This window comes from Dendropsophus ebraccatus, chromosome 2, assembly GCF_027789765.1.
Source record: "Dendropsophus ebraccatus isolate aDenEbr1 chromosome 2, aDenEbr1.pat, whole genome shotgun sequence".
Classification (NCBI taxonomy): Eukaryota; Metazoa; Chordata; class Amphibia; order Anura; family Hylidae; genus Dendropsophus; species Dendropsophus ebraccatus.
In genome coordinates this window covers 197,424,766-197,440,517 of record NC_091455.1, presented here as the reverse complement: position 1 = coordinate 197,440,517, position 15,752 = coordinate 197,424,766, and the positions used below count along the sequence as shown (strand labels likewise).

Below are 15,752 nucleotides of genomic sequence, written 5' to 3'. Positions count from 1 at the left end.
TGACTGTTGGGAGAGAGTTAGGGCCTTATTCCATGGGATGATTATCGTTTGCATAATTGTTAACGATAAACGATATAAACGACCACTATTGCGAAAGACCTGAAATTGTCACCCACTTACATGGAACGATAATCGTTACTTATGATCGTTCTTGCGGTCGTCTTGTCGTAGCGATTGCGTTCGTCACTACTGTGAATGACTGAACGACGTCTTATTCAATGCGATCGATTTGTGAACAAGCAACGATAAAAATAGGTCCAGGTCTTATTAAATGATCAACGATTTCTCATTCGGTCGTTAATCGTTAACTGCTATTCAACCGAAAGATTATCGCTTTGATTCGAACGACTTAACGATAATCTGAACAATAATCGTCCTGTGGAATAGGGCCCTAAGGCAGTCCACCAAAATCCATGGGTTCGGCCAACTAAGGCACCTTAAAGGAGCCTCAGCCCGCACAGCTCCTGGAGTCGGGTTGTGGCATCACCATTTTATCCAGGAAGTGACATCCCCATGTTATCCAGGAAGTGACATCACCATTTACTCCAGGAAGTTTTCGCCGGACTTCTCCTTTAAGGTATATAAGGGGGCTAATATCTGGTGACGATCAAGCACATCAGCACTGATCTAAGACAGATCTCTCAATGACTGGACAGAATTCTGAGGACTCTCTCAGGTCGGATTAGCCCCATTGACTCTCCTAACTCTGGACTATAATACACATATGTATAAACTACATGTAAAAGTAAAAAAAAAATAGTAGCAAACTACACATACACTTGCATCATGGTATTTACTTGTACAGACCACCTATTTATTTGTGCTCTTATGCTTAATACCTGTTTCCAGTAATCGGTGACCAGACGTTTTGCAAAGTTTGATCCCATTTCCTCCCCACCTATTAATTTGCCGGCCTTGCGGTTATTTCCACTTTTAGTAATTGCCTCCTAGTTTAAGACCAGAATTATATTAAAGCCACATATTATAAATCAGATTGATACAATCTGCCTACATCAGGATTTTATTTGCATATTCCCTTGTCGAGCCAAGAACTGCAAATCAAAGGGAAGCTCGCACCAATATATGAGACGGTGAAGTAAACATTCCTCTTACTTGGCCGCAAGGCAAATAAACAATAAAAAAGAAATTGCAAATAATTCACTAAAAAAAAAACTAAAGTCAAATGATAACCTAAAATACAATTATCTATCATAATACTCCAATTTGTTAATATTGTTTCCAACACATGCAAAGCGTAAACGAATAGTTCTGTGTTTCAGGTGAGGATTTTTCAGGTTTGTTCTCAGAGAATACAGCAACTTATGTAAAAATTTAATTTACTTTTTCATCAAAAAGTTTGAATATTACCTCTACCTTGTGAACATAAGTTTTTTCCCCAAACTTATTTTTTTAGTCCATCTTCATCTTTCTGCTAATTTTGTTAAGGACGTTAATTTCTTATGATAAAAATTTGATATATTATCACAGATTAGAGGCAAAACCTTCAATAGGCTATAATTCACATTACATATGACATTTTTTCCTGCTCAAAGGGGTTGCCAGGGATAAATTCATACTTGCGGATTCCTGCTGAAGCCTCGGGGGACATGTCAGTGATGTATACTTACCTGTCCTGCTCCCCCCGCAGCTACCGTCTCTCTGGCTGCCCATTTTTCACCTCCGGGAGTGTTTTGGAAATATCCTGTGACATTCTGCTCTCTCCAGAAATGGTCGCTCAGCATAGACAGTATACGATCTATGCTGAGTAGCCATTTCCAGAGGGAGCAAGATGTCACTGGATGTTTCCAAAACACTGACAACAGCAGAGAACAGGTGGCCAGAGAGCCGGTAACTGCGAGGGAACAGAACAGGTAAGTATACATTACTGACATGGAAAGTGATAATATGGGAACAATGCATACTGACTGAAATATATAAGTGATTAGACAAAGTTACAAGTTAAGGAAAAAAAAAACATTTTTATTCTTTTAATAATTTTTTTTTTTTTAAAGTACTTTTCTAAACAAGAAATTTGAAACTTATTTTATATACTCACGTGGTATGGTCCTTAAGAGGCCTGTGTCCCTCTTCTCCTGGAACAATGGTGACTCCTTGGCCAACAGTCCAGTGAAATGCTGTGTCCCAACGGAATGAAGCCGCTACTGGCTGTAGCCACTTACATAAACTCCCGTTTACGAAGTCACAGTACTCTGAAACTAAGGAATGAAGCGGATAACAGATTCAGTTAGTGGTTGCACATAGTCTCCACCAGACCCTATACTGACCTTTGGGTATGTGATCATAGGTGAGGTGACCCTGAATACAGCTGAACGTTTTAAAAAAATTTTTAAAATAAACTCTGTTGCATTGTTCCTGTGATAGACTTTAAAAATAGGATATGCAAATTGGCTTGTTAGGTGAATCAGGGGCGGTCCCAAGCACAGAATTTACTCCTTATAAATATCCATGACTCACTTCTTAGAGACTATCTCAGGAACTGCATAACAGATTTTAAAAGGAAAAGTGGCAAATTATTCAGGGTCACCTGCCCTTTCACCACATTGCAAAAGGTCAATATGGGATCTGTTGACGATAGATTCCCTTTAACACTAACACTTTTTGGCCATAAAAACTCTGTAGGGAAGTTTCATGTTGTCAATGACAACTTTCTTCGATGGCAGATAATTGTAGGCCCTTTAAAATATTCTACAAATCCCTATAATTGGTAAAACCTTAACCCTTTAAGGACCGGGGCAATTTTTATTTTTGCGATTTTGTTTTTTCCTCCTTGTGCATAAAAGGCCATAGCAGTTGCATTTTTTCACCTAGAAACCCACATGAGCCCTTATTTTTTGCGCCACTAATTGTACTTTGCAATGACAGGCTGAATTTTTGCATAAGGTACACTGCAAAAGCAGGAAAAAATTCAATGTGTGGTGAAATTGAAAAAAAAACAACACATTTTGTGTTTTTAGTGGATGTGTGTTTTTACACCGTTCGCCCTGGGGTAAAACTGACTTGTTATATATGTTCCACAAGTCGTTACGATTAAAACGATATGTAACATGTATAACTTTTCTTGTATCTGATGACCGGTAAAAAATTAAAACCATTGTTTACAAATATACGTTCCTTAAAATCGCTCCATTCCCAGGCTTATAGCGCTTTTATCCTTTGGTCTATGGGGCTGTGTCAGGTGTCATTTTTTGCGCCATGACGACTTTTTGATCGCTTTTTATTAACATTTTTCTGGATTTGATGCGACCAAAAAATGTGCAATTTTGCACTTTGGGATTTTTTTGCGCTGACGCAGTTTACCGTACGAGATCAGGAATGTGATTAATTAATAGTTTGGGCGATTACGCACGCGGTGATACCAAACATGTTTGTTTATTTATTTATTTATTTATTTACTTTTATTAATAACCTGGGAAAAGGGGGGTGATTCTGACTTTTATTAGGGGAGGGGGCTTTTTATTAATAGCAACACTTTTTTTTTAACTTTTACACTTATACTAGAAGCCCCCCTGGGGGACTTCTAGTATAAGTGCTTTGATCTCTCATTGAGATCTCTGCAGCATAGATATGCTGCAGAGATCCATGAGATAGGCAATCGTTTACTTCCGGCTGCTGCAGCCGGAAGTAAACGAGTGCCGAGCCGGGGACGGCGCCATCTTGGAGCGGTCCCCGGCCGGCTTCAGTTACGGAGATCGCGGAGTTATCCCGGAGGAGCAATCTCCCCACTAGACACCAGGGATGACGCTGCACCCGGTAATCGGATGCAGCTGTCAACTTTGACAGCTGCACCCGATTACTGTATTAGCGGGCACGGCGATCGGACCGTGCCCGCTAATACCTGCGGTCCCGGGCTACAAGTGGCACCCGGGACCGCCGCGGTTCAGAGCGCGGCCGCCGCGCGGCCCCGCTCTGAACGTCCTTACCGACCGCAGGGCGTAAATATACGCCCGCGGTCGTTAAGGGGTTAAATTAGTTGCCGTCTAGTGTTGAGTGAGCACCTGTACCCACAATCTGCCCCTCCCCCCAAACCACTTGTACCTTCGGATAGCTGCTTTTAATCCAAGATCTGTCCTGGGGTCCGTTCGGCAGGTGATGCAGTTATTGTCCTAAAAAACAACTTTTAAACTTGCAGCCCTGTGCCAAACGGGAGTATCTGTGCCCTAACTTTGCACCACCCCTCCGTTCCTCCTCCCCACCCTCTTCATCATTAGGAATGCCACTGGAACATTTTCTACATGCTGAACATTGCACAGGTGCTTAACGATCCAGCCCATGTGCCGTGCTAACACAGGTGGGGAATAGGAGGCAAACTGCCTGGAGAATTCCTAATGATGAGGAGGGCGGGGAGGAGGGACACAGGGGTGGTCCAAAGTTAGGGCACAGATACTCCCGTTTGGCACAGGGCTGCAAGTTTAAAAGTTGTTTTTTAGGACAATAACTGCATTACCTGCTGAACGGACCGCAGGACAGATCTTGGATTAAAAGCAGCTATCCAAAGGTACAAGCGGTTTGAGGGGGTCAGATTGTGGGTACAGAGACACTTTAAATGCTTGTTTCCTTGTTACTCGAGTCAAGCATTTTTCAATGCTCAAGTGCTCGACTTAAGTAACCAACCCCTTTAAAATCAATGGGAGACTCGAGCATTTAGCCAGGTGCCCCTGCTCGGCAGAACTGAGGGTGTCTGGTTAACCTATTACATTTTTTCATTCTAATTTTTGTATATTTCATCCCCTGAAGGGATGTGTAAATGAAATATACAAAAATTAGAACAAGAAAATTTAATAGTTTTCGTCAAGACACATTAGAACTCTGGCAATTGCCCCAATGCTCGATCAAGAACTATCATTGTCATTGTGTTTCTACTTACCACAGTTGCCTTCATCAGAGCCGTCTAGGCAGTCTTCTCTGAAGTCACACCTCTTTGAGATGGGGATACAATGTCCCGTTGACCTGCAGACATGTTCATTCTCTGAGCAATTGTGGACTGGAAGTGTTGCCTCGGTAGACGTTTGCAAGGGAATCGGTGACCAAGTTGGCAAGGCACCTGTAGATAGATAGTGTGATTGATTTGAACATGAAAAACATGGTGTGAACATACACTTACTCTGTATATACAGGAACATTAAACCTCTAAATAAAGGCCAGAAAACCTTTCTTCTATTAGTGTCTGAAAGATGGATGAGGTTTGGGGTCGGCTAATAAGCCCAGACTTTCTGCATCACCTATTGCAAAAAGATTAATGGGGAAGGGCTCCTGCAGCAGCCAGATACTTAACAGTCATAGAAAGATTTAAAAGGGCAGAGAATATCATGGATACCATGGATGTCATAGTGGTGGCACCATGTTATTACAAGTCAGCTTTGACTCAAGTAATTGGGAGCTGAGCTGCAGTAACAAGGCCTGGCCACTACACAACGAATGGCGCAGCATTCACTTTGTATCACAGCTGATCAAAAGGTGGTGTGAGCACCTTGTTGATCAGTGATTGATAGCCTAATGGTGCGTTTACACAGACAGATTTATCTGACAGATCTTTGAAGCCAAAACCAGGAACAGACTATAAACAGGGAAAAGGTCATAAAGGAAAGACTGAGATTTCTCCTGTTTTCAAATCCATTCCTGACTTTGGCTTCAAAAATCTGTCAGATAAATCTCTCTGTGTAAACGCACCATAAGCTGATCACATTAGCCCAGAAAAGCCTTTTAGGGGATTTCCATGATTTTTTTTTCAACTAGTTCTAACATCATTCAATTTCCTTTTCTGAAGTTTTTTCTTGTATTCATTATTCACAGGGTATATTCACTTTTCCCCTATCCAGAAGATGGGGGAAAGTAGGAGGTTGCAATGGGTCTGACCTCTGAACCCCCCCAGTGATCTCCATACCGGGCCCCGTCAGCTCTATTATGAATAGAGCCCCAGGTTGGCATGCGACCCAAGGCTCTATTCATTTCTATAGAGCGACAGAAAGAGTCGAGAATGCCGGAAAAGCTATGTACTCGGGTCACGTGCCAACCCAGGGCTCTCTTTATAACAGAGCCAATGGGGCCTGGTACGGAGATCGCTGGGGGTTCAGAGGTCAGACCCATTGCAACCTCCTACTTTTCCCCCATCTTCTGGATAGCGGAAAATTTTATTTTTCCTTGAATACCCCTTTAAATATGTACAAAAGTTATTTAAATATAATTTTTAACAATATTGATTCGATTGAAAATACTCCAATACTCCTGCTCCTAAATCATTCTGATACATACTTGTCATGCTTACTATGGCACCCCTGGTGTTCTATGGAATCCCTCTCAGAACTTCTACCTAATGCAGGGGTAGGGAACCTTGGGGCCCTGGACAGCCAAAGCTTTAGCTGATGGGAGTTGTAGTTTTGCACCAGCTGGAGAGCCAAGGCTCCCTTGCCCTGACCTAATGTGTCCAGTGTCAGTGGTCACACATGCTCAGTAGCTCAGCTCCTACCTCTTTTCAGCCATAGAAGTATCCATGATTTTCAGCCATAGATGTATATATGGATAATATGTATACAGCACTGCAGAATATGTTGGTGTTAAGTAAGTAAAATACTATTCCCTGACCCATCTTTTTTTTTTTTTTTTTTTTTCCTTTTTCGAAGCCGCCATTACAAAACAGCCCCTCTCTTAGGCTGACTGTGATGACCTTTAAGGAAAGGACCTGACAGACCATATAACAGGTAGGGACTCTGTGCCTTGTCTCCTGCCTTTTAGCTTGTCTTAGGTTTTGACACCTTCAAAAACAGCTTAGGACATGGGAAAAGGTTACGGAGACCACTAGGGCACAATACCTCTAGATGTAGCCATGCATTACACAACTCACTATATGTCACTATGTAACATACAGTATTCAAGTTATAAAAGGTCAAATGCAGACGTCACATAGAAGTACATGGCTTCTCTACAACCAGTAGTCTGGCTGAATTTACCACTTGTCCCAATCTACTTTGATGAACAATTCATTGAACAGTAATTTATTAAGTATTGCGATAACGCTACACTAAGAATAACTTTAAATATATACAGAATTTAAAGGGGTACTCTGGTGGGGAAAAAAAAAGAATATATATTTTTATTATTATTATTTAAATCAATTGGTTTGAGAAAGTTATACAGATTTGTAAATTATTTCTATTTAAGAATTGCAAGTCTTCCAGTACTTATCAGCTGCTGTATGTCCTACAGGAAGCGTTGTATTCTTTCCAGTCTGACACAGTGCTTCCTGCTGCCACCTCTGTCTGAGTCAGGAACTGTCCCCATAGAAAACCTCTCCTGCTCTAGACAGTTCCTGTCACGGACAGTGGTGGCAGCAGAGAGCACTTTAGACTGGAAATAATACACCACTTCCTGCAGGACATACAGCAGCTGATAAGTACTGGAAGAAGGGATGAGCAAATTTACAGTACTATTGAAGCGAAGCGCTTCGCTAAGTTTGGCCATTGGCTTGTCAGCTGGCTGCTTTTAAACTCTGTGCCACTCCACTCCGGGAAAAGCTGGATCCAGTCCTTGGAATTTTTCTTACTTTCCCAGGACAGGATCCAGCTTATCCAGGGACCCTGAGGGGAGCCGAACAGAGATCAAAGGCAGCCAACTAACAAGCCAATGGATAGTACTCTAAATTTGCTCATCCCTTCTTCGAGTACTTATCATCTGCTGTATGTCCTGCAGGAAGTGGTGTATTATTTCCAGTCTGACAATGTGCTCTCTGCTGCCACCTCTGTCCATAAAAGGAACTTTTCAGAGCAGTAGCAAATCCCAATAGAAAACCTCTACTGCTCTGGCCAGCGGTGGCAGCAGAGAGCACTGTGTCAGACTGGAAAGAATACACCACTTCCTGCAGGGCATAAAGCAGCTGATAAATATTGGATGACTTGAGTTTTTTAAATAGAAGTAATTTATAAATCTGTATAACTTTCTGACACCAGATGACTTCAAAACTGTTTTTGTTCCCCGGGTACCCCTCTAATTTATTTTATACCAAATATAACTTCAGTACTCTAAAAGCTAGTGCCTCAGTTGCCCATTCATGTTATACAGTATACAGGAGCAGGAACACCAAAGGCAGAAGTCCCTGCTCCTATACAGTACTATCAGCAGCAGACCAGTCCATTCTGTTCTCTGTAATGAGTCAATATGATTTCCACGCACATCCATGGGGGTTTGGGTTCAAATTTGTTAGTGTTTTCCAATGACTTTAACTTAACAGGAAAGTTTAACTAACGATGGATCTACCTGCATGATGAACAGAAATAAATTCATTTCTCAATGCGGTTTTATTTGTTACATAAGACACTTGGATACGCAACAAAGAAAGCTGAATGCAATAGATTTCTTGACAAAAGTCTGTAATTACCATCTGTGTTGGATAAATTCTTATAAGATCAATTTCATGGGGTTTGGAGAAATTGTTGTTGTGTAGCAGATTGTGAGTTATGACTAGGGATGGTCCAAACCGAGTCCGGTTCGGGTTCGTACGAACCCGAACTCTCGGTAATGATTCCCGCTGTCTGCCCGCTCCGTGCAGCGGTCGGATCCGGCGGGAGGACCGCCTGGAAAACTGGGATACAGCCATAGCCAAAGGCTGTATCCCAGTTTTCCAGGCGGTCCTCCCGCTGGATCCGCCCGCTGCACGGAGCGGGCAGACAGCGGGAATCATTACCGAGAGTTCGGGTTCGCACGAACCCGAACCGAACTCGGTTCGGACCATCCCTAGTTATGACCGACAAACACAATCTGAAAGCAATAGCATGTACCAGATATTATGTGCTGTTAAATCTACATTATATGTGCTTCCAGTCTGACATATATATGTTCAATGGATGGCATAAGAAAACAAACACCGATAAGACTGCTAGGACAATTTTTACACATGTCCCGAGTAGTAAAAAAAAAACCTTCAGATCCATATAGTCTTCTTAAAGCGGCTCTGTACCCACAATCTAACCCTCCCAAACCACTTGTACCTTCAGATAGCTGCTTTCAATTCAAAATATGTCCTAGGGTCTGTTCGGCAGGTGATGCAGTTATTTTCCTAAAAAACAACTTTTAAACTTGCAGCCCTGTGTCAAATTGGCGTGGCTTAAAGTGTGTGTGCCTTAGGCTTTCACCACCTCTCTGTCCCTCCTCCCCGCTTTTTTCACCTTTAGGAATGACTCTGAACAGGATTTCTCCCATTCATCACTTGTCTGAACACTGCACAGGTGTCTTAAGGATCCAACACATGGGCAGTGTTCAGACAAGTAATGATCAGCAGAAATCCTGCCAGGAGTGTTCCTTATGGTGAAGAGGGCAGGGAGGAGGGACGGAGAGGCAGTGCAAGCCTACGGCATAGACATTCTAGGCCACACCAATTTGACACAATTTAAAAGTTGTTTTTTTTTTAGAATAACTGCATCACCTGCCGAATGAACTCTAGGACAGATCTTGGATTAAAAACAGCTATCTGAAGGTACAAGCGGTTTGGGAGGGGGGGGCAGGTTGTGAGTACAGAGTCATTTTAAAAACAGACTTTTGCCAAATAATGAAATTGTTCCTAGCACTCTATAATTATCTCCACCCTCCTGCAATTTTAAATCAAAGTTATGATTTGTAATAAGAAGTGATAAATATCTGAGTTTGGTGCAAAGGTTTTGTTCCAAACTTTTCAAAAAGTTTGATGCAGTACTGATTCAACCTTTCGGCAAAGTTCAGAATCAGTTTGTAAAGTTAGCCGTTGCACATGTAAAAGGGGAAAAAAATGGTATGCTCTCCTGTCCGTGCTCCCCCGGTATCTTCTTCTGGGTCTCCGATGTCTCCAGGTGCTTGTCTAATCACTGACTGAGAGGGGACAGCACTGCAGCCAGTGGTTGGATGAGCGGGTTGTCACTCTCGAGACAAAACTGACAGCCTGCTTAGTCAATCGTTGGTGACGGGGTGCTGTCCCGTCTTTTGGTGGCTGCAGGGGGACACCGGAGACTGGAGAAGGAGGATACCAGGGGAGTGTGGACAAGTATATATGACCAACCTTTGGAAACAGCATTTTTAGTTTTGAGGTTTGATTCAGACGACCCGAACTTTATGTTTACATGTAAAATCAGTTCTCATAAACCAAACCATGAATGTTATATCAGTGCTGTAAAGCAAACTTACCTCGATGCAAAGTACAGTTAGAGAAGGAAATGTCATCAATTGCAATGTCCCCAGTAAATCCATCACCTACCATGCCTACGATTAATAACTAAAAATAAAAAAAAATATGTATATATATTACTACTGATGAGCTCATCTTATATCACTGCAGCATCGTGAAAGTAATATAGTGGAAGATACTCAAAATACTTACCTGGATATACAGATGTGTCCATCCTTACCCTTATGATTAACTTGGGGGGAAAAATATGATTCTGCAACACATTGCAGTGTACAGTATATGCTTTATGTATCTACATGTGTTTACCCAGTTTTTGTCATGTGAATTGCAGCCTGTTGATGACTTTGCTAACATGTTACAATATTGTATTTGTTTAATGATAAATTGAACACCTGCACTGAATTCAAGGAAATGTAAGGATGGACACATCTGTATTTTAAGATACAGAGACTTTACAGCCTTGAAGATTACCAGAAAGCTTAAAAGTTATCTTCTTTCTATAAGATAGAAGTTAAACAGCTGCTGGATGGGGGTCTCTGACAACTTGGATCCACATTGATCATGATAATAGAGGTCAGCTGTCCTTAAAGTGAACTGAAGATTGGCATGGGACTTTTGAAACATAGCCAAGTTCAGTGCTTGGCAATGTACTGAGGTCTGATACAGAGTGAATGGAGCAGTGGCCGAGGATGCACACTACCACTCTGTGGCTCAACTCAATTCTAATGATCAGTGAAGGTCTTAGCAGTCAGACCCTTACAGAGTAGTTAGTTAGGATTCTATGAAACTTTTAATCTTAAAAGATTTGTCTATCGAACATGGTTCCTAGGGCGGGTCAAACACCCAGGATCATAGTTAGCGCCAACCCAGCTGCTGATTTTGGGCATCCGAGTCCGAACATTCTGCATTTGAATACCAGTGGCTGAAGAAGTGGGATGTAGCCCTAGGGAGTCGTGGAAAGCATGGATACATATAGGATGTCTTTATATTTTCCCATCCCATCCATATTTTCATCTATAATCAGCAACAATTAAAGGGGTATTCCATGAAAAAAGAAACTTTCCCCTATACTGTAAGTAGGAGATCATGGGTGTATTCACAATACAGAAGCCGAGGCCTGATAAAGAGATCAACGGGGGCTACAGAAGTCAAACCTGTGGATAAGGGAAAAGTTCATATTTCCTGGAATATGGCTTTAACAACCAGCACCCAATATGTATGGACCAAGCTGAGCTCCTGAACTCCCTCCCTACTCTCTAACCTAACACTTGACATTAGAGATGATCCGAGTCGATCCGAACCCGAACTTTCGGCATTTGATTAGCGGTGGCTGCTGAAGTTGGATAAAGCCCTATGGGTATAGTCATTGGCTGTATCCATGTTTTCCAGACAACCTTAGAGCTTTATCTAAGTTCAGCAGCCGCCACTAATCAAATAACCCGAACCCGGTTCGCTCATCTCTACTTGACATACATGTACATTTAGCTCCAACTACTATACAGATATATTACAAAATGAATCAGAATAGAACTTCAAATTTAAAAACAACACGTTGAACATCCCCTTTAAATTTCCAAAAGCACATAAAGAAACTCATAAAGTTTAAAAAGAAAAAAAATCTGTATTTCGGTTTTTTTATTTATTATTTATGCCAATTCAAACACACCGAGCCAGTGCCAGTAATGTGATTTGTGCCTTTCCCGCACCTGCTCTGCCCTAATCTTTCTATATCCTACATTTCAATATTTTATTTTCAATTTATTGTAATATTGGAAAATATGACTTTGTTGTAAATAATGCAACCAGAAATACTCTGTGATCCCACTAGTTAAATAAATGATATTCTTCTATTTTATCTTTTTATACCAGACAATGGCCTGAAGCGCTCACGATAGTACTGCTAGGAGACAAGCCAAAATTTACTCTGCCTTAATATGAGAAAGAAACTTACATAAGAAAGCTTCGCCCAGCTGATCTTTGCAGTTCTGCAACGCTGAATCTGTCTGGGAATTTAGCAGCAGGGTCCAATTCTCATAGAATTTTTTTTTTCTACCCTCTCAGTAAATCTTTATAATTGGATTTCAAAAAGGAAAAAAAAAAGTTTCGACCACCATTCAATGAGTTGCCATTTTCTAACAAAACTTGCATGTCAATACTCGTCTTCCTCCGGGGAGAACAGCCACCATGAAGATAATTTTATCATTCATTTATAATGTGAATTAGGACAAATAACACTACATTGTCTTTACATATGAGAGGGCGTCCTGCTCGGCAGATGGTCTAACCTTGTATCCAATTGTCAGGAACTACTCAGTCTAAAGGCCTGATCTTTCTTTCTTTAAAATTAAGTTGTATAGATTTCATCCTATAAGCCTTGCAGGCAATTAATCAGGATTCTCGCACACAGATAATATAGCTATTTATCAGGAATTGAAGAGGACAGGTGGACGAGAAAACCAATGGATCAATATAGGGAAGAATCAGCAAGATATATTCTAAGTAAAAGTAAGTGGATCCTTGGATTTCTGCATTGACTACTATTAAAATGTGGCCTGATTGGTCTCTAAGTCTGTTACAGAAAAATCTAACCAATAAAACACAAAGCCCTGTGCCTGGCCATTACTTGGAAATAATTGCTAATTTTTTCACAGAGCAGTCTGTGACTATTTAAAGTATTGGCCAAATGCAGCCCCATTCGCCTTAAGGGCAGGTACGGGGGCACGGCACTTAATTTAGCATGATTTACGCCAAGGCTGGCCAGATTTACTAAGAGCCTTAGTAAATCTGGTGCAGCACACGCAGGGATTGAAATTTATTAGAGCAGTGTACTCATAAGCTCGTTTGATAAATTTCCTCCAAAGAGTTGTTAATGTCATGAACTGAGTACATTGAGTAAATGTCCATGGTGCAGGGAGAAGAAAATATTGTGGGATAATAAATTCTCATTCTAAAAGGTGTTTGAATTAAAGGGAAAATCAGGCGAAAATTTTAATTAAAGTATTGTATTGCCCCCCAGAAGTTATACAAATCACCAATATACACTTAATATGGGGAATGCTTATAAATTGCTTTTTTCCCTGCACTTACTACTGCATCAAGGCTTCACTTCCAGGATAACATGGTGATGTCACTTCCTGGATAACATGGTGATGTCACTTCCTGGATAAAATGGTAATGTCACGACCCGACTCCCAAAGCTGTGTGGGCTGTGGCTGCAGGAAAAGGATGATGGCAGGGGGACACTGAGGGACACAGGGCACTGGAGGGACACTGAGCATCCCTCCACCATCATCCTCTCCAGCAGCCACAGCCCGCACAGCTCTGGGAGTCTAGTCAGGACATCACGTGTCAATTCTTTCGGCGGATAGTGGAATCGCCTCACCTATAGAATGGTGTCTGTGGAGTTGGCAGAAAGCCACACCGCCGCGAACGGGAAAGAGCGACAGAATCCGCGCAGATTACATAGCTTGAACTCACCCTTACTGTCTAAAAAAATATTATAGCCTATCTCAAATTTACCCAGAAACACCTGGATGCTCCACAGTTTCGGGGTAGTTACTCCACACTGACGAGGGGCAACAACCCCGATCGTCTGTGGATGGATGCCTGCCTTGGTAAACCCTTGTCATGTTGCAATACTCGCCACAGAGTTAGACTTTGACGTAAAAGGGGCCACCCTGGTATTTCCTTATTTATGTTCCAATACTCGCAACCAAGTGGGACTTAAGGGGCTATGTATCAGGGTGGTTTGGTGATCTCCCCACTGGGAGGCACCCCCTTGGCAATAGGCTTCCCTCCCCTGGAGGGATATCTGGCTATTCCCTTGTTTTGAGACTCGTAACTGAGACTCCACGGACTTCATAACTAAAGTTGAGAATAACATTCACTGACTCCTATTTGGATGTTGGGAGCCTATAAATTGCGACACACACATTTTTATGGAAGTTCAATACCACAATAAATTTCCTTAAGAGGTTCAGAAGTAATTTTTTATTTTCAAGGACAGATTTGCGAAGAAAATTACAGAACAAACTGCCCATGTGGGACACCGCATTCTAATTTTTACCCATGACCCCTAAAATGTCAGATTTTCTGTTGAGACGAATACGTTCCGAGAACTAAAACATAACTCACGAAAAGATCAATTTCACAGAATTTAGAAGCTTCATAGACCAAAACTAAAGATCTACCACAAAATCAATACTGAAGGCTAGATTTATATATTACGTTATCTCTGCAAATTGGAATTTAAAATGAGCAGGATAGCAAAACCTAAAAATATGAAAATATTAAAGGAGGAACACTCCAGGCAAGATGAATAAACTGCAGTATATCTAGTGCAGGGCTGAGGAGAAGAAGTCTAGGGACTAATAAGAATATCACTGTGCCATGCCCCACCCCTGCAGGTCCAGCACAAGAAGCCCCAGGAAACACAATAAAATTGGAATTTCTGGGTGTGTTATTGAGTTATTCGTGTCCTCCATTTTAACCCATAGGGATCTATAAGACAGCCTAATGCTTACCGTAAATGAATGTAAGCTCATAGATTAGCACATGTTTAAAGCGACTCTGTACCCACAATCTGACCCCCCCCCCCCAAACCACTTGTACCTTCAGATAACTACTTTTAATCCAAGATCTGTCCTGGGGTCCGTTCGGCAAGTGATGCACTTATTGTCCTAAAAAACAACTTTTAAACTTTTAAACTTAGAGTATCTGTGACCTAACTTTGCACCACCCCTCTGTCCCTTCTCCTCACCCTACTCATCATTAGGAATGCCACTGGAACATTTTTTCCTGTCTGAACATTGCACTGACGTTTGTCATTCAGTTGCATTGTCGTTCAGTTGTTCGCAGTAGCGACAAATGCAGAAACGAACTCAAAACAGCTACAAGAACGATCGTAATTAACGTTCATCGTTCTGTGTAATTAGGTGAATGATTTCAGGTGGTTTGCCATAGCGGTTGTTTGAGATTGTCTATCCTTAATCGCCGAAACATCGCTTCGTGGAATAAGACCCTTACAGTCAGGTCTACTCTTAGGGTTGTAGATAGGGATGATCCAACAGCCTAGATTCCACCATTTGCTGTCAGGAAGAAACCAAAAAACTACCTAGCTCTGGTCAATATACTTATATACATGGCTAATCCAACAACGGGTACACGTAGCTAAGTCTCTGCTTTCCTTGACTGTGTTGGCAGCCAATCCAACTCACATTGCTTATAGGAAAAAAAATAGGGTCCGACATGAGCTAGATGTTTACCTCTCCAAGGGCCACATTACACACCGAGATACCAGCTTATAGTTCAGGAAACCGAATAGGCTTTGTGCCTCGGTTTCTGGCTTCACTCATTTCCCCGAGATGTAGTTTGCGGAATGAAATCTATTGTAAAATGTGTTTGTAGCTCGGACTATATTTCATCTTTACTCTGATTCTTGTTATTCCAAATGAAGATAGGTTCAATGAAAGTTCAGTGAATTGAAGTTATTAACCGTTCCGTTCGAGTATAGATTTCCATATACTGAGTAATCCTCCTGTTTAATGGAGCAGCTTTAGTAGTACTTACTGAATCATACAAGGGAATA

At 41.6% G+C, this 15,752-nt stretch overlaps 1 protein-coding gene across 1 annotated transcript in view; it reads right to left on the bottom strand.

Annotated features, from left to right (window-relative positions):
- The window catches only part of MALRD1 (MAM and LDL receptor class A domain containing 1), a 288,505-nt gene that overhangs the window by 164,384 nt on the left and 108,369 nt on the right, over nt 1-15,752 (bottom strand). Inside the window, exons 19-21 of the mRNA XM_069959034.1 lie at nt 10,165-10,252; nt 4,886-5,062; nt 2,057-2,216 (exon numbers count right to left, since the gene is read on the bottom strand). Coding sequence (XP_069815135.1) covers nt 2,057-2,216; nt 4,886-5,062; nt 10,165-10,252 — 425 coding nt within the window. The remainder of the gene's footprint in view (nt 1-2,056; nt 2,217-4,885; nt 5,063-10,164; nt 10,253-15,752) is intronic.